Consider the following 19,851-nt stretch of genomic DNA (forward strand, 5'->3'; position numbering starts at 1 on the left):
TCACAATGTAAACTTGAATGTAAACACAATGTAAACCACTGAACTAGCGAACCATGGTAGGAGTCCATCTAATTACCACCTTCCAACCCCGGTGCTATAAAACCACCCCCCCCCCCCCTCAACACTACAAGGTCAGGCAAAGTTTCACTCACCAGTCATACGCCATCCTTCCTACTGTCAACACCATGGCAAATCCAACTGAGCGTGATTTAGAAGCACATTTTCGGGAAGAATTATTCCAAAGAAGTGAAGGAAAGAAATCCGTCTTGCTTCCAAAAGAACAGTATAATGAAATTATTTCAGAACTGACAGCAATTGACAAGTCCGGCAAAAAGACGCCTCATGAATACTACCTTCTGAAGAAGTATGAGATCCTCAAGTGTGGTGATGTTCTCAAGTTGATTAGATGACGGACTGCCAATGAAGATCCTATCTATTTTGCTACATTGGAGGATACATTCGACATTATTAAGCGTGTTCATATTGCAACTGGCCACGGAGGGCGCGATAAGATGGTAAAGGAATTATCTAAAAAGTATGCCAACATTACCCATGATGCAATATCTATTTACAAATCACTGTGCATCGAATGTCAGCGTAAACGTAAGCGACCAACAACCAAAGGGACTGTTGTTCGACCTATTCAGATCACAAGTTGACCTTGTAGACATGCAAGCGATGAAGCAAGGCAACTATAAGTGGATAATGGTCTATCAAGATCATCTTACAAAGTTCTGTGTATTGAGACCTCTCACATGAAAACGTGCTGCAGAAGTTGCGTATCAGCTGTTGGATATTTTTCTTTTACTTGGTGCACCGGAAATTCTACAAAGTGACAACGGATCGGAGTTTACTGCTTGTGTTATTACAGAACTTAAACTGCTTTGGCCTGATCTCGTAATGGTTCATGGAAAACCTAGACATCCTCAGAGCCAGGGGTCAGTTGAACGAGCAAACTGTGATATTAAAGATATGTTGGTAGCCTGGTTGAGTGATAATAATACAACAGACTGGACAGTTGGTTTAAAATTTGTGCAGTTTCAAAAAAACTCTAGCTACCATTCTGGCATTAGAAGGTCACCATTTGCTGCATTGTTTGGATCCGATGCAAAAGTAGAACTGACAACTTTAGCTCTTCCACATGATGTAATTCACCGTCTCCAAAGTGAGGACGATTTGCTGGCAGTAATTACGGAAGAAACAACTTCAGATGAACCACCTGCTGTCGAACCAGTTACTGCTAAACCACCTGCTGTCGAACCAGTTACTGCTAAACCACCTGCTGTCGAACCAGTTACTGCTGAACCACCTGCTGTCGAACAAGTTACTGCTGAACCACCTGCTGTCGAACAAGTCACTGCACTGGGAGTATTTTGCACGACTGTGATTAGAGGTTGGTCAGTAGGGTATCCTTATGGTCGAACGGATAACAAATTTCCCTCAATACACTGTATTTTTATGTTATTATGTGGATTGTAGTGAGTGTAATGTCTCTCTCATCCGTCTCTCTCTCTCTCTCTCTCTCTCCCGTTCTCTCTCTCTCTCTCGCTCTCTCTCGCTCTCTCTCTCTCTGCAGCTGTCGAAACCACCTGCTGTCGAACAAGTTACTGCCGAACCATCTGCTGTCAAGAACCAGTTTTACTGCTGAACCACCTGCTGTCGAACCAACATCACCACTCTCCGTTCGTCAAAAGAATATTACCTCTCAGCGAAAACGTGCGTGCGAAGCACAGCTTTCACAAGCTGAACGTATGGTTAAACGAAGTAGTCGTATTATGGACCGTGGAAACGTCGGGAACAATGTAACGATTCCGATACCAATGGTGGATAGGGGTCGTGGGGATCCAAGGAATATCATGGGAATAATTATGGATATTGAAGAAAATGACAATTACACGATTGCAGTGAAGAGTGGTATATTGAGTGGGAAATATACCAGGAATCAGTTTGATTTATGTACGTATGAACTGTATTCAAAAGACCATGTGACAACTGATAGGATTGTTTCGCTTCGAACTGCTGTGCAGCAAGAGTCGAAGTCAGGTGGTCAAGGTTTCGCCAAATGCAACTGTACTGGTTCAAAACGTTGTCAAACAAATCGATGTAAATGTTTTAAGCTGAAAGTTAAATGCAACTCACGATGTCATGCAAGTTTGCATTGTGAAAACGAGGCTTCGTTCTAAATATTAGAACGATCCTTATTATTTTTTTACTAGTTTTATTTTAAATGAGTATTTTGTGACAGACAAGTTTTATTTTCTGTTCATAATAAATTTTGTTACATCCAAGTGTTTTATGTGATAAATAAAATATTACAGAAGTGTATTACTGTTTTTAGTGATTTATTCCATTATTCTACCATACCATACAAGTTTACATTGTGAAAACAAGGCTTTGTTTATCGTTTCAGCTATTTATTTCATTGTTCTTTCATACCAAACACGATTCAGGGAATCTGTATAATAATAAGGCCGAATAATCAGGGAATATGTATATTCACTAAAAATTTCAGGGAATATACATATCCTCTGAGTGAATCAGACATTATGCGCATTCCCTGAAAATATAAGAGAATATATATATTCCCTGATTATACAGATTCACTGTAACATATACATCAAAGACTATGTCCACCCGCTTGTACCGAGCACCATAGGATTCCACCTTTGGCATAGTCATTAAATGTTTTTGAAGTACGTGGAGGTGAGGCATTGATAAGTGCTGAGCTGTCAATGATGATTGTATTTCCCTTTGGTTCTCCCACTGGGACATTAACTTGTGCTTCAAGAATTTCAACCAGCTCTGACTTCTGACACATATGAAGCTTGCCGCTGTCACTGAGAGATGCAGGGTATGACTGATTCTCGTGCTTGAAGAATTCTTGCAAGTCACACTGTCTGACTGCATCACCCACATTCTCAGTGACGAAGACTTCCTCCAACCAAGAATATTCTTCTTTCAAATGTAATCTGAACGACTCTGGTGTTGGTAAGGATTGGCTTGTAACTGGAGGAAGATTGGGGTTATTGGTGATGTATGCTTCTGGAAGCTCTGGAACTTTTTTAATCTTCATTTTTTACTATATATCTAGTTTGAGTGGCTCACGTTCATCACCAGGATTTCCTGTGTTTGGATGCTGGAAAATGGACACACTTGTACCGTGCAAAGATGTTTCAGCTGTGGTCGCAGTGGGATTATGATCTATGTTGTCAACTGCTCCAGTTGTGAAAAAATTCTTTCTCAAGATTGGGGGACAGATTACTCCATCTTCCACATACTGTGCAACAACTGCCTCTCCTAACTGTGCTGAGATTTCTAGGACTCGGTCATATATGCCGAGCCCATTCTCATGGAGCATTTCAATTATTTGTCTCTTCCTCATCTTGGCAAACACATACAGGCCCATGTAGACTGCAAAATGTGGCTCTTGGTCCTTGGAATGCCTGTGGACATCCGTTCCTTGGCGAAGCAGTTGTACTGTAGTTGTGATGTAGCAAAGTCTGATTTCGGTGCTCCATGATGGAGTTGGGACTTGATGTCTGCACCGTATTTGATCATGCATACAAACTGCAGCTTGTTCTAAGCCTTTGTCATGAAAATAGCTGCTGAAATTCGACTTCTGACTGAGCATGTCTTGTCTCATTATCCCAGCAGCTTTTGCTAACACCTCTCGTGGTCTCGGTGCACACCCATGCAAATCCGATGATGGTGGTAGTGATATTAGTGCTTTTAGAAAGAAAACAAGTCATGGCCGACAAAACCAATCAGTATCATTCACTCAGGACTCGTGACTAGTCCCCCACAGCAGGAATGATGAAGAAATGAGTAGATGTTTATTTGCGAGAAATGCTTGTTTTTCTCGCTCTCACGTTACTCATGCCTCTTGTTTCCAAACATCGCACGAGAGATTATTGGTCAACAGATGCTTACATTGACACCAATATTTTCCAATTTCATGCCATGTGATAGATATCAAGACATATCACTATCTGTTACATTGACACCAATATTTTCCAATTTCATGCCATGTGATAGATATCAAGACATATCACTATCTCCATTTTACAGACAATACTCTGAGGGACGTTCATTCTAATGATAGGTTGTGGGAAATTAAGAGACATTTTAGAAATGGTGATGGAACGGTTCAAGACATGTTTTCATCCCTTCCAAAAACTGGTTGTCGATGAAAATTTAGTTCTATTCAAAGGTCGACCTGTATTCAAACAATATATAAGAATGAAAAGACAATTTTGGAATAAAAATATGTAATAGGTGACTGTAAAACAGGATATGTCCTGGACATTGTTATCTATACAGGGACAGACGTAGATATTGCAGCAAATGATCCCTTGTGCCACTCAGGGGCAGTTGTGAAGACACTAATGGAAATCTATCTGAACGAAGGCCATATCATTATACGGAAAATTACTATACCAGCCCAGGGCTCAGTACTTATCTTCACGAAAACAACACTAGCTTGGTTGGGACTGTGAGAGAAAATAGAAAGGGTATGCCAAAGTTCCCGAAGGATATCAAGCGAGACGAAACTGTTTACCAGAAAAAGGATCATCACCTCGCCATAAAATGGAGAGACCGAAAAGAAACCAATTTGCTGTTGGGCATTCATACGGATCAAGTGGTCTCCACTGGCAAACAAGACTACAGGTCAAAAGAAACCATATATAAACCAGATGTCATTGTAGACTATGTGCAGAACATGAGGCTTGTAGACAAATCTGACATGCAAATAGGATACGTGGCATGCACCTGCAGAACAATGAAATAGCACAAAAAGGCCCTATCCCACATCATTGACCTGAGTATGTTGAACGCATATATGTAATTTGTTAAAGTTTCACACAAAACAGTCCATTCTCTGAGAACTTTCTCTATGAATGTGTGCAAGCAACTGTTAACCAAACATGGAGAATTTCAAAGAACCACCAAGGGAAGATTTGTAGAGCCACTGCAAACGTCTCGTCTGGCACCCAGACAATGGTGCCAAACCCACTTCTTGGAACGCATTCCCGATACCAAATCGGAGAAAATTGGCCAAAGGACCTGCCATATTTGTTCCCAAACAAGGAAAATAGAAGAAAGAAAATGGAAGCTTGTCACAGCCTGGTGCCCTACCTGTGGCGTTGGCTTATGCCTGCCATGCTTCAAAATATACCACAGCCAAAACATATTCTAATAAAAGAGAGAGAGAGAGAGAGAGAGAGAAGGAGAGAGAGAGAGAGAGAGAGAGAGAGAGAGAGAGAGAGAGAGAGAGAGAGAGAGAGAGAGAGAGTAATGTAAGATGAATAGCTTTTCATACTTTTTTTTTTATTTTGAGCAAACTTTTATATAATTTTTTTTACATTTACAGGTGTAATTCACTTTCATTGCATTACAGGCAATAATTTACAGGTATATTTCCCTTTAACGACTATATTGTTTCTATTTTTATTTCAGAGAGAGAGGGGTTTAGATTTGCAGTGTACCTTGGGATAACTTCCATACTTTTTATTTCATATTCTTTTACTTCAAATAAATTTTATATATATAATAATATAACTTTTACATTACTGGCCTTTCATAGAGGAGAGAGAGAGAGAGACGAGAGAGAGAGATGAGAAGAGAGAGAGAGAGAGAGAGAGAGACGAGAGAGAAGAAGGAGGAGAGAGGAGAGAGAGAGAGAGAGAGAGATAAATGTAAAATGAATAGCTTTTCATACTTTTTTTAATCTAAGTAAACTTATATAAAAAAATTTTACATTTACGGGTATATTTCACTTTGATTGCATTACAGGTCATACTTAAGGGTAAGTCACTTTCACTTTATATATGTGCTGTATATAACTGCAAACATTTAGAATACATTTATATGTGTCAGCGAAGAGGCCCATCCCAGGCGAAATCGCTTCGGTCAGCTGCCTCACCGCTTATTGCCCTCACAAACCTTGATAATCAACTCGCTGTGGTAAGTACAGAAATTTTTTTAGATTTTTTTTTTTCTGTTCTATGTTCATGTGCACACTATTACCTTTCCATACATATGTAGTCACCGCTCTCGCGTTAATTAAAATCATGTTATTTACATGATATTGTTATTATACAATAAAGTTTCATACATACTTACCTGGCAGATATTATCATAGCTAAGACTCCGTCGTCCCCGACAGAAATTCAAATTTCGCGCCACTCGCTACAGGTAGGTCAGGTGATCTACCGGCCTGCCCTGGGCGGCAGGACTAGGAACCATCCCCGTTTTCTATCATATTTTCTCTCTTCCACCTGTCTCCTGCGGGGAGGCTGGGTGGGCCTTTAATTGTATATATCTGCCAGGTAAGTATGTATGAAACTTTATTGTATAATAACAATATCATTTTCATACAATCAACTTACCTGTCCAGATATATACATAGCTGATTGGCACCCTTCGGTGGAGGGTAAGAGACAGCTTACTATATGGAATAGACAGGTAAACAACATATGTTGTAGGTATAAATAAAACCTTGGTTCCTACCTGATAGGTGGTAGACTTCGTGGGTGTTTGCCCAGTAGTCTGCATCACCTCAAGAAACTTTAGCGAGATATATGATCTATGGCGCCAAAGTTCTTGTGGGTCTGCCGATGGGGTCTTATCCGCTTACTCGGCAGAGCCTAAAAGGACTTTGTCAATGGGTGCTGATCCACTTATATGACAATACACCTTATGAAGGAGCACACAACCAATCCCGACCACCTGATCCTAACCATATGTTAGAACTAAGGATTGTTCCGAGTTATCCCCGAACTCGTCACAACAACCGTAACTCAAAACCACTACGCACACATACATAATTTTCAAAAAAAAATTATACTCATCTAATTGGATATGACAAGATTCTCTTACTGAACAACATAGACGGCCGCCCGTGCTAAACCAAGTCCTCCATTGTTCGAAGAGACTCCAGACCATATCCAAAAAGAAGAAAGTATATACATTTAAGGATTGGTGTCGGCTCCCGTACCCAGAATCGTATCCGCCGATACGAAAGGACCTAGAGAAAAACACTTCTCATATGTCACACGAACGTCTTTCAAGTAATGAGATGCAAATACTGAGTTGCATCTCCAAAATGTCGTATCTATGATGTTTTTAAGCGACATATTCTTATGAAACGAGAGAGACGTTGCTACAGCTCTCACTTCATGAGCTTTTACTCTCAACAGTTGTAACTGTTCGTCAGGACAGACCTTATGAGCGTCTGTAATGACGTTTCTTACAAAGAATGCCAGCGCATTCTTGGACATCAGTCTTGTGGGGTCTTTTACCGCGCACCAAAGACCTTGTCTAGAGCCTCCCATCTGATGCTTCCTCTGAAGGTAGAACTTCAGAGCTCTAACAGGGCATAGAGACCTCTCTGCTTCTCTGCCTACGAGACTCGACATGCCTTTGACTTCGAATGACTTAGGCCAGGGATTCGTGGGATTCTCCGTTTTTTTTTTTCGCTAAAAACAGGGTCTTAAACGAGCAAATCGCTGAGTCTCCCTTGAATCCTACTTTATCCTGCAGAGCATGTAATTCACTAATTCTCTTTGCCGTAGCTAAAGATAATAGGAATAGGCATTTTCTGGTGATGTCTCTAAACGATGCCAGATGAGGAGGTTCGAATCTTTCCGATGACAGAAAACTTGAGGACTACGTCTAGGTTCCAGTTCGGAGGTACTGGTTCCTTAGACTTTGAAGTCTCAAAAGACCTATGAGATTGTGGAGATCTTTATTATCTGCCAGATCCAATCCTCTATTCCTGAATACAGCAGAGCATACTTCTGTATCCCTTATTGATGGATACGGCTAGATGAGATTTTTCTCTCAGGAATAGCAGGAAATCAGCAATTTCCGCTATAGAGGTAGTGGAGGAGGAGGACAACTTCTTGGATCTACACCACCTTCTAAATACCTCCCACTTCGATTGGTATACTTTCGTAGTGGAGGTTTGGTCTGCGTGCTCTCGCGATCGCGCTTGCCACTTCGCGAGAAAAGCCTCTCGCTCCCTGACAAGTCTTTCGATAGTCCCGAAAGGCAGTTCAGAGCGAGAGCGGGGACGGTTTTGATGGTACCTCTTTGAAGTGTGGTTGTTCTGAGAAGATCCGTCCTTCTTGGTAGGGATCTTGGAAAGTCTACGATCCACTCTACCACCTCCGTGAACCAATCCTGGGCCGGCCAAAAGGGGGCTATTAACGTCATCCTCGTCTCCTTTGACGCCACAAACTTTTTCATTACTAACCCCAGGATTTTGAATGGGGGAAAAGCATATACGTCTACTCGAGACCAATTTAGCAGGAAGGCGTCTACCATAAGTGCTCTTGGATCTTCCACGACCGAGCAAAAAACTGGGAGCCTTTTGGAAATGAATGTTGCGAAGAGATCCACATGAGGAGTCCCCCACAGAGACCAGAGATCGAGACACACTTCCTCGTGTAGGGTCCACTCTGTATGAAGGACCTGGTTCCTCCTGCTGAGTCTGTCCGCCCTCACATTCTTTACTCCCTGTACGAACCTTGTCAGCAGGGAGATGTTCCTGTGGGACGTCCAAAGCAATAGGTCTCTCGTCAGTTCGTAAAGGAACGAGGAGTGAGTCCCCCCCTGTTTCCGAATGTAGGCAAGTGCGGTGGTGTTGTCCACGTTTACTTGCACTACTTTGTTTGACACCAGAGGTTCTAGGCTCTTCAAAGCCAGATGTACGGCGAAGAGCTCTTTGCAGTTTATGTGCCAAGTCACCTGTGCTGGTTCCCAGGTGCCTGACACCTCTTCTGAGCCTAATGTCGCTCCCCAACCTTTCTCCGACGCGTCGGAGTACAACACTAGGTCTGGGTTCTGTGTTTTTAGCGAGATCCCTTTGTTCTCTTCCAGAGGGGGCAACCACCACTCTAGGTGCGACTTTATCTCCACTGGAATGGGAAAAACGTCCGAAAGTTGTCCGGTTTTCCAGCTCCAAGACTTCTTGAGGAAGAATTGAAGCGGACGTAAATGAAGTCTTCCTAGTGGGAAGAACTGTTCGAGCGAGGAAAGGGTCCCTAGAAGGCTCAACCATTCCCTCGCCGACGTATGTTCCTTTTCTAAGAAGAGAGAGACTATCCGCAAACCTTTTGCGATTCTCTCTTGCGAAGGAAATACTCGAAAACCCCGAGAATCCATCCGAATCCCCAGATAGACTAGGTCCTGTCTGGGGGTCAGCTGAGACTTCTCGAGGTTCACGAGCAATCCCAACGCTTTGATCAAATAGAGTTAACTTTAGGTCCTCCAAGCACTGTCTCTCTGATCTGGCCCTGATGAGCCAGTCGTCCAAATACAGCGAGACATTTACTCCTTTGAGGTGAAGAAACCTCGCCACATTCTTCATCAGGCTTGTGAAGACCTGAGGAGCTGTGGACAGGCCGAAACACAAGGCTCTGAACTGAAAGATCCTTCCCCCCGTCATGAAACGGAGGGTACTTCTTCGATGAAGGGTGGATCGGGGACGTGAAAGTAGGCGTCCTGGAGATCTAGAGACACCATCCAATCTCCCTTGTCGTAATGACGCTAGGACTGAAGCAGAAGTCTCCATGGAGAACTTCTCCTTCTGAACAAATTTGTTCAGAGAGCTGACGTCCAGTACTGGTCTCCAGCCTCCCGAGGCTTTCGCAACCAGAAAAAGGCGATTGTAAAACCCCGGGGAGTTTTGATCCCGTACTAGTCTATCGCTCTCTTGTCCACATTTGTTCCACCATCGATCGAAGAGTATCCCTCAGCACAGGATCCTTGTACTTGGCTGATAGTTCCTTGGTATTGACGTTAGGGGAGGAGTGTTCAGGAAAGGGATACGATATCCCTTCCTTAAGATCGCCAATGAAGATGCGTCTGCGTTTATCAGTGTCCAGGCTTCCACAAATCCCAGAGCCTGGCACCTACTGGTGCTTGGAGGAGAGAAATCTTCATTTTCCCTTTTTAAAGGGACGAAAGGCAGACCTACCTCTCTTCTCCGGAGCCTTCCTTCTTGTGGGAGGTCTGGAGGTCGGACCACCTCGAAAGGGCTGCACAGATGTACTAGGTCCTTTCTTGTCCGATGCAGAAACAGGTTTCTTCTTTCTTGCTGACTGCGTCAGAAGATCCTGAGTCGCCTTCTCAGTTAAAGAATGCGCAATGTCCTTTACTAACTGAGAAGGGAACAAAAAGTCAGAAAGAGGCGAATACAGTAGAGCTGCCCTCTGAGCATGAGAGACTGCCTTTGTTAAGAAGGCGCCATATACAGTCCTTTTCTTTAGAAGACCTGCTCCAAACAATGAGGAGATTTCAAAAGATCCATCCTGTACCGCTTTGTCAATACAAGACAATATGCATAACAGGGCTTCAGGTTCGATTCCTTCCGAATCATGGGCTTTCTTGGACATCACCCCAAGGGACCAATCTAAGAAGTTGAAGACTTCCAATACATGAAAGAGTCCCTTGAGGAGATGATCCAGTTCCGAAATTCCCCACGTAATACGTGCCGAATTGAGACTTTGTCGACGTGAAGCGTCAACTAAGGTCGAAAAATCTGCTTCCGTTGTAGAAGGGAGAGCAATACCCATATTCTCTCCCGTCTGATACCAAATGCCTCTTTTCCCAGCTAATCTTGCTGGAGGCATGCAGAAGACTGTTCTCACTAAGTCTTTTTTAGACTTCATCCATGAGTCTAAGGATTGTAAGGCCCTCTTCATCGAAATGGTGGGCTTCATTTTGAGAAAAGACGAAGGCTTCTTCGTCTTAGCACTAGAAAAGAGCGAGCGCGGAGAAGGAGAGCGGCAGGAGTCAATCGTCTCCATACTCCTCAAGAAGCAGGGTAGTCAAAACCTTATAGTTAGACAGACCCTCTCTTCCATGATATTCATCATCCGAGTTTTCATCCAACTCGGGATCTACATGAGTCTCCGCTCTCCTTTCCGTACGTTCCTCTTCTGGAGGAGACAAACTCCTAATAGGAGAGGGGCTAAGGGAATGATAATCTTTTCTCTTTCCCGCTTTAATAGTCTTGGAAGGCGCCACAAGCTCAGGCTTCTCTTGAAAATTAGAAGACGCTTCCCGCTTGTATGACGCTTCCCGTTCGCCAAGCGTCCTGGCTGACGTCTCTTGCTGACGTCTTGATGACGCTTCGCGCCTGGAAGACGCTCCGCTCTCCAAAGGCGTCCTACTTGGCGTCACAATATTGGTCGGAGCGTCACGTCTATGATCCGATTTCAATGACGCTTCACGTCTACAAGACGTCTTACGTCTCTCTGGCGTTACGAAACTTTCGTAAGCCACCGTTCTCGTTCTCGAACTCGAAGCTTCTGTAAGACGTTTAGCAGCTTCACGTCTGCATGACGCTTCTCGTTGAGCAGGTGAGAGAGGACGAGACCTCTTAATTGGAAGCGTCACGTCCTTCCGACGGGGCGCTAAAACTCCCACTAGAGAGGACAGTTGCTCTTGAACTGCCATAATTATCTTCCTTGACGCTTCTCCCACGTCCAGTGCATGACGCCTTTCGTCATCACTCGGGGGAGAAGAAGGATAGGGTACTTCTGCGTACACGTCAGGTGACGCTGACGCCACCTTCGCTTTCTTAATAGAAGAAGGAGCGTCATCTGAGAAGCGCTCTGGGCTAGAATCTATTTCAGGTTCCTTCATATGACGCTTCAGCGGTCTCGACAAGTTCGACTCCTTCCACCCTCGTTTAGGTGAGGGAGAGGGAGAGGACGAGAAACACTCGCGAAGGACGCTTTTTCTATAGCGCCCTTGAGCCGCCTGCCATGAAGCAGAGCTAGCTGAAGGGACGTCTGACCGTTGGGGATTCCCCACGACCTCCTTAAGGCTTTCGACTTTCCTTCTCCTCTGGGCATGGGAGCTTGGAAGAGGTCTAGGCCTGGGAGCGTCGCAGGGACGATCAAACGCCCCCTCCACAACACTGGGAGAACTCACTTCACTGTAATGCTCACTTTCACTAGCCTTACCTTTGAAGTCAGCCATCTTGGACTTCATGTCTCTAATTGTAGCTTTCAGATTGGCGATTTCCGAGGCCGAATCCGAAAAAGCACTCTGAGAATGAGATACATAGGGAGAATCTACATCAGTAGGATTAGAATTATCCGTGAAAGGCTCAATAGGCCTTGAACTCACACCTTTCAGACGTCTAACCCTATCCCTCTCTAACTTCTTCAAATAAGAAGTCAAAGTCTTCCACTCTCCTGCATTTAATCCCTCGCATTCCTTACAAGTATTATTAGCAGAACACTGAAAAACAAACCCCCTACATTACGGCATACAGTGTGAGGATCAACCGAAGCTTTCGGTATCCTCACCTGCAGCCTACATTCACACACATTCTCACACTCACATTTGAATCAGACATACTGAGAAAATCCAAAAGAGTTATTCCAAAACAGTCCACAGTAGCGAATGCCAAAACACGATCCAGATACGTCACCAAAAAGCGAGAAACGATGATCAAAGGATGAAATATGAATCTAAGTCAGGAGGTAATAGCAACAATGTTGATACCACCGGCGACAGAGAAATATGGATAGAACAAAACGGGGTATGGGTTCCATAGTCCTTGCCGCCCAGGGCAGGCCTGGATAGATCAGCTGACCTAACCTGTTAAGGGCAGTGTGGACGCGAAATTTGAAATTTGCTTCTAAGGGGACGACGGAGTATTAGCTATTGTATATATCTGACAGGTAAGTTGATTGTATGAAAAATATTTTTTCCATAAGGAATAACAGTAATAAGGGGGGTTACATTCCTGGACTTCGGGAACTTCGTACTTTTTTTGCTAAGTACAACCGAACTGGATAACAGCTACATCCAATTGCTTGCATTTCAACCATCGTATAATAGTAAACAATTACCGTAGTTACATTATAAATGGCGCTATGTAATGTATTACGATGAAAGCAAGTGAAAATAGCAAATGGAATCATCTTTTTTTAAGCAATAATCATGCTCCCAGCACAATCTGTCAAAAAAAAAATAATTCAGTTCACAACGAGACTTATACAAGTCATATTTAGACTTAAAAATTCGTTGTATAACGAAAAGTGACCTTGTCTCATATAAGTAAAGTATCTAGATATTCATTTATGCTAACTAGAAGCAAAAAATTTGCACAGAATAGAGGTAAATATGGCAAAATAAACTAATATTTGCCATCAGCTGATTTCCAAACCAAAACATATCTACTTCCAGACCCGGTACCCTCCTGCAAACTCTCTTGAAAGATTCCCGTTACAGAGACCATTCTGACTCCAGGGAGACTGATCGGGACAGTGCATCTGTTACGACATTGAGGACTCCTGCCAGATGGGTAGCCAATAGATGCCAGGTGTTCTTGGCTGCTAGAGAAAAAATTTGCTAACATCACGTGATTCACATGACTTGACTTTGAACCACCCGTTTATACAGTGTACCACTACCGCACTGTCGAGGACCAACCTGATATGAGTTTTCTGCGGAGGACGGATCTTCCTCAAGGTCAGAAACACTGGCATAGCTTCCAGGACGATGATGTGAAGCATTTGGAACTGAGGTGACCAAGTTCCCTGAACCTTCCTGTGCTGTGAATAACCTCCCCAACTTGTGAGTGATGCGTCCTTGTGCACCACTAGGGACGAGGGAGGGGATGCAATGGAACCTCCTTGCCTAGGTTCGCGGCCTTTGCCCAAAGACGGAGACGTTTCCTGAGGAGCAGAGGTATCCGGGCAATCTTGTCCCAACAACTGGCATTGGCCTTTGAACGCCAAACCCAATTGATGTTCTTAAGCTAGGCTTTCAACAGAACGCCTGTGACTGAGGCAAACTGGAGCAAGCCTAGGAACCTCTCTTGATTCCTCCTAGAAGTCTTTTTGCATTTTAAAAATTGTCTTGTTGCCCTGGCAATCTACTTCCCCTTTCCTGATGGAATGGAAAGAGTGTGTGATTCCAAGTCCCAATGGATACCTAGCCACTAGAATTTGGACTCCAGGGTCAGACGGGACTTGGCCCTTCTGATCTTGAACCTTATATGTTCCAGGAAAGACATGGCCTTGTCCGTGGCCTGCATACACTTGTCTTTGTCTAACTCCCAGATCAGCCAATCGTCTAGGTACGCCACCACCAATATACCCTGAGACCTTAGAAACTGCACCGCCTCCGCTAGTTTTGTGAAAACCCTTGGGGCTATATTCAGTCCGAAGGGCATCACCCTGAAGTAGTAGGCTGCTTTCTCTAGTTTGAAAACCAGGTATGGGCTGAAGTGCCGAGCTATCGGGACATGATAATAGGCGTCTGTAAGACCTATAGAGGTGGTGACGACCCCACAGGGAAGTAAGGTCCGTACCTGAGAGATGGTCAGCATTTTGAACTTGTCGCAACGAATGTACAAGCTTAAACGGGACAAGACTAAGATCACCCGTCTTTGTCGGTGCCTTTCCCCGGGACACTGAATAGGCGACCCCAAAATTTTAAATGCTTTGTCCTGGAGACTGCCCCCTTGTGGAGAAGGTCCCGGGAGTAATCTATCAACTCTTGGGTTGGTTCCTGATAGAAGGTGATGGGTGGAGGTGGACCCTTGTTCCAACTCCAGCCTAGGCCCCTGGATACTATGCTTTTTGCCCAACTGCTGAACCCCCAATGATGCTGAAAGAGGTACAGCCTGCCTCCTACCTGAGAAATTTCATTGAGATGACGATGGTCTGGTTCCTCTTCCAGACCCTGCACCTCTAGTTCGCCCTTGGGCTCTGGTTCCTCCACGCTGACGAAAGGAGCCCCTAGCCCTGACACCCCTCGCGACCCTGGCAAAAGGTTGAAATGCCTGATTACCATAGACCGGGTTATATGCCGGCGACACAGTATACTGTGGGGGAGCCTGTTGGTTAGTTGACGGCGAAAGGAGGACAAATTGATGATGGTGCTGAGGCTGAGCCTTAGAAGTCGAAGGCCCGGGTACCTGCTGGACTGGTACAGCCTGTAGCACAGGTTGCTGTTGTGGAACCTGGAAAGGTTGGAAGCGCCTTTGCCTCTTCTTAGCTCTAGAACTGGGGGAAGAAGACTCCGGTTTTCGCTTACAAGGGATACCCCAACGCAACCTGATGCTTTGATTAAGACGCGATGCCTCATCCTGAACCTCGTTTACTGCAGAAGCTGGAAAGCGGTCTGCACCCCAAATTGAGGAAGCCAGAAGCTTGTTCGGTTCGTGCCTAATCGTAGCCTCGGATAGAACATGCTTCCTGCAATTTCTCCTAGCAACCGCAAAGTCGTACAAGTCACATTGCATGCTCAAAAGTAACGAGATTGTAGCCGGCAAATCCACCCACAAATCCTCCCTACCTGGGAGTAGCAATGATGTGGGATCTGCCTCCCTAAGCTGGGACATGGGCTCTTCCCGTGTCACTGCCTGGAGGGTAAGCTCTGCTACCTTTGATGTAAAAGGTAACGGGTTTCCGTCAACCGTCGTAAACATTGTGAAAGGGCTTCTAAATGCTGTTACCCTAGTATTTGCACAGTTCCACTCTTCCAGGCTTCGTACACAGCTGAGCCCGGTCTCTAGAAAGGATAAGCGCCTCCTTGGGGACCTTATCCTCTCTAACCAGAGCTGCCTCAGTAAGCCTAACATAACCTATGAATGGTGGCTGTAACCTTTCGGGGAAGAACTCTAAGTCCTCGAGCCTACGAGTACCACAACCTTCTATAGTCAACATCCCGTTGACAAACGGAGCGAAGTTCGCCACCCTCCAAGGGTTACTAGGGTGGAATGAAGGGAGCGTGGTTCCGTCAGGCATGCTCTGACCTTGCACCAAGTTACTATTAGGTGCCTGAACTGCCGACTCCTGTCTGAGGTCTGCAATCAGGGAGTCCTGCGTACCTAATCTCTTAAACACCTCTTCAAACCTTGTAGTCTAGTAGATTAGGAAAAAATCATGCACTTTTTGAACAGATTATCAAAATTTGGCTCCTAGAAGACTTTTTGATGCTCTTTCTAATAAGATGAGGAGACAAGTGATCTGAGCACTCCATGACCCCAAAAAGTGACATTTTTCAAAATGGCCGCCTAAAATAGACCTATGCCTATAACTTCTGTTGTAAGTCAGGTAGAAACAAGATTTTAGTAGCTTTACCTATATTGATCAATGTGTCCTATCACGTGCTGCTACCAGAAGTCCAACATGTGTGGCATTCATCTTGGAAATCCAAGATGGCTGCCCTGAAGTTACCTTTATGTATAAATTCGTTGGTAGGAGAGACGGAAATATGATCTTGGTGTCCAAACCTGTGTTCTAATGTGTGACCTGTCTTCCAGGTAACTCAAAAATTAAATATATGTGGCAGCCATTTTGAAAATTCAATATGGCTGCCTCCAAATTAAACTTTTGTGCATACATTGATGATAGATACTTCATGGTTTTGCATGATTTCCTGAGTAAACCATATAGAAGGGTGGTGCTTTATGTTTTCAGGTGTGTCATCCATCTCTTTGTCTTATATCCTGTCTGTATATCCATATGTCCTTCTGACTGGCTGTCTGTCTGTCTATCTGTTTTTGTATATGTCTTTCAATCTGTTTAAACATCTAATTCCTGTTTCATTTTATTTCAGGTGCATAAATATCAAATACAATTATATAGCCAAACCCTTCATGAAGCAATCGCCCTGAATGTTGTACATACATGTATATAGACTAGTGGTGGTGGTAGTTGTAGTTGCTAACAGTTTAACCATAGAAAATGTCTGAAATGTGCATGCAAGTAGATCCAGTGGAAGGAAATATATATGAATTTGAACAACTTGGATGTGTTCCATTGGACATCGACATTAAAAGACTGGACAATGGCAAAGGAATTGAAGCAACGCTACAAGAAAATGATGCCAAGTTTCACAAGTCGTGTGAAGGCCTTTTCAACAACCAGAAGCTACAGAGGGCTAAAGAAAAGAAAGCAAAGCAGGAGGTTGGCTGTCAACCAAGCCCAGCAAAAAAGAAGCTTAGATTAAGCAGTGACAGCATGCCAAAAGCAGAGTTATGCTTCTTCTGTGAGAAAGATGAGAGTGAAGCACCTTTGATCAAAGCAATGTCACTAAATGTTGATCGCAGAGTCCGAGAGTATGCTCATATACTACAAGACAGAAAACTTTTCGGCAAACTTTCTGCTGGAGATTTGCCAGCTCGTGATGCTGTTTATCACCACAAATGCATGACCAGATTTGACAACAAAGTTAGGGAAAAGAAGAATATAGATGACAGTGGAACAAAAGATGCTTTCAACACTGGGCTAGTTCTAAGTGAATTGGTTTCACACATAGAAGAACAGAGAGGTGAATCACTTCCAGTATTTAAACTTGCAGACCTAGGGAAAATGTATGATGCAAGAATGGCTAAAATAGATCCAACATATACCCAAAAGGTGCATACGACTAGACTTAAAGAAAAGTTGTTAGCTCTTATTCCAGACCTCAGGGCCCATAGTGAGGGAAGAGATATAATATTGATGTTTGACAGAGATATTGGAAAGGCTATCCGCATTGCTTGTACACATGCTGATGAGGAAGTATTCGATTTGATGCATGCAGCTAAAATAGTTCGCAGAGATATACTTTCCCATGAATACTCATTTGATGGTTACTTTGAGCCAGGATGTGAAAAGAATGTGGTCCCAAGAAGTCTTCTTGTCCTTGTAAAGATGATATTACAAGGACCTTGTATCAAAGATCAACAATGTGATGATGATGCTATGACCAAAATAGCCCTTTGTCTGTCACAGCTACTGATTTTTAATACGAAGAAGACCTCAAGAGAAGCTTCATCTACAAGACATCAGAAGTGCAGAGAGACACCATTTTCGATCTATGCAGCCCTACTCATCCATGCAAAAACTCGACAAAGAAGTCTTGTTGATACTTTGTTTAGTCATGGACTCTGTATATCATATGAACGCACTCAAGAGCTCTCAACAGCTCTTGCCAATGGTGTCATCAAGCAGTTTGAACAAGACGGATGTGTCTGTCCTACAACTCTAAGAAAGGGCATATTCACTGTTGGGGCAGTGGACAACATCGACCATAACACTTCCTCAAGAACATCAAAGGATTCATTTCATGGAACAGCTGTTTCCATAATTCAGTTTCCTACTGTATCTAGTCCTGGAACTGAAAGAACCAAAATCTGTATTGAACCAAACCAAGGTAAATTGCTACCATTGCCAGATGATTACTCAGAGATTCCTCCACTGGAAATGCCCAGTTCAGAGCCAATGGTTCCAAGACAAGGAGAGGTGAAACCAAAGCTCACAAATATTGCCAATATGGCAAAAGAACAAGAAGACCTCTGGCTTGAAACAGTTGGTGAGAAATTGGAAAAGGACAAACTTGATCCAGATGACCATGTTTCATGGGCAGCCTACCACGCAAGTAGGCTAACAACAGAACAAATAAGACCACCTTCCCCTATAGCTCTACTCCCACTATTCACAGAGCAGGCCCACACTGCAGCTATGATTTCACATTCTATGGAACTGGTAACAAAGGCCACTACAAATCTCAACCCAGGCCAGGTCCCTGTAATCACAGTGGACCAACCATTGCAAAAAGAATCCAGTGGGCATTTCCAGAGAGGTTTGGTGAGAGCAAAATTGTTATCATGATGGGGGGACTGCACATTGAAATGAATGTAATGAAGCTGTTGGGAGATCTTCTTGATGGAAGTGGATGGAGCAGTATTGTAGTCCAGGCTGGTGTTACCACTTCAGGGCGTGCAGAAGCTATTCTAAAAGGCTCACACGTGACCAGGTCACGCTATTTGCATCAAGTTACATCTGCTGCATTACATATACTGAAGAAAGAAGCATATGCATCCTACCTGTCATCACTTGCTCCATATGAAGTGCCAATGTCTTTCCACATGTGGGTTGATTCAAGAGTCAAGAGTACACCTCAGTTTCAGTACTGGAATATGGTGCAGGAGTTGGAGCTACTTGCATTGCAGTATATCCGTTCTCTACGTGAAGGCAATTTTGATCTCTATGTTGAGTGCCTTGGACAGCTAGTTCATTGGATGTTTTCCATGGATCATACCAAGTATGCCCACTGGCTTCCCATTCACATTAGAGACATGGTACAGCTACCAGAGAAGTGTCCAACAACCTACGTCCAATTCAAGCAAGGTCATTTTGTTGTACAGAGGTCAGATCACCTGTTTTCTCTCATGGCCTTGGACCAAGCGCACGAGCAAATGAATGCCAAAATCAAAGGAGATGGCGGTATCATAGGTCTGACGGAGAACTCAGCTGCCATGCAAAAGTGGGCTACTGCAGGACCAGAGGTTGTTAGAATCACTGAGGAGTTTGAAAACTCATTCCAGCTTTCAAATCAAGAAAGGGTACGTCTGCATCATGATCAAGGACCATCAACGCAGGCAAAGTTTGCTGAGGATGTGAGAGCAATAGTAAATACCTTTCAGAAACTTGAAAATCCTTTCAATGAAGAAAGCCAAGACCTCATAGCACTTGATACCAAAGAAGTCATGCCCAAAGAAGTAGTTTTGTCTATCCAGTCTATCAATACTATAGGAAAGGCACAATATGAAACCTTTGTTGAGGACAGACTTGTAAAAGGCTCAGCACTTCTCACTGATATTATACAAGAATAATGTGCCTTTATTCCAGAGAAACGAGTCAGGGCAGTTTCAAGAAACAGGTTTCAAATATCTGCCCTTAAAAGCAATGTTGAGCTATTTTCACGGATGTACATTGCTTGTCAAACCAGAGAAGGGAACATGGATGAATTTTTCAGACATGAAAACCAGGCTGTCCCACCTGCTCTGTCTGATATGGGAGGATTAAGGGCATGTACCAAGTCTGA

The 19,851-nt window shown here is 43.8% G+C and overlaps 2 protein-coding genes across 2 annotated transcripts in view; one reads left to right on the plus strand and one right to left on the minus strand.

Moving 5' to 3' along the window:
- Positions 1 to 19,851, minus strand: part of LOC135208393 (zinc finger protein 239-like) — an 86,285-nt gene that overhangs the window by 60,273 nt on the left and 6,161 nt on the right. The gene's annotated exons all lie outside the window — the stretch shown is intronic.
- Positions 186 to 2,183, plus strand: LOC135208168 (uncharacterized). The gene is made up of 3 exons (XM_064240304.1): positions 186 to 384; positions 773 to 1,383; positions 1,710 to 2,183. The coding sequence occupies exons 1-3, from the start codon at positions 186 to 188 to the stop codon at positions 2,181 to 2,183; spliced, it is 1,284 nt and encodes a 427-aa protein (XP_064096374.1).

Source organism: Macrobrachium nipponense, chromosome 35 (genome assembly GCF_015104395.2).
Source record: "Macrobrachium nipponense isolate FS-2020 chromosome 35, ASM1510439v2, whole genome shotgun sequence".
Taxonomy (NCBI): domain Eukaryota; kingdom Metazoa; phylum Arthropoda; class Malacostraca; order Decapoda; family Palaemonidae; genus Macrobrachium; species Macrobrachium nipponense.

Excerpts from the sequence above, each read along its gene's own strand:
- LOC135208168 (XM_064240304.1), top strand. The coding sequence starts at position 186 with ATGGCAAATCCAACTGAGCGTGATTTAGAAGCACATTTTCGGGAAGAA. Across the intron at positions 385-772 it reads GTATGAGATCCTCAAGTGTG|AAGTTGCGTATCAGCTGTTG; the intron begins GTGATGTTCTCA and ends AACGTGCTGCAG. Across the intron at positions 1,384-1,709 it reads TGGGAGTATTTTGCACGACT|CGAAAACGTGCGTGCGAAGC; the intron begins GTGATTAGAGGT and ends ATTACCTCTCAG.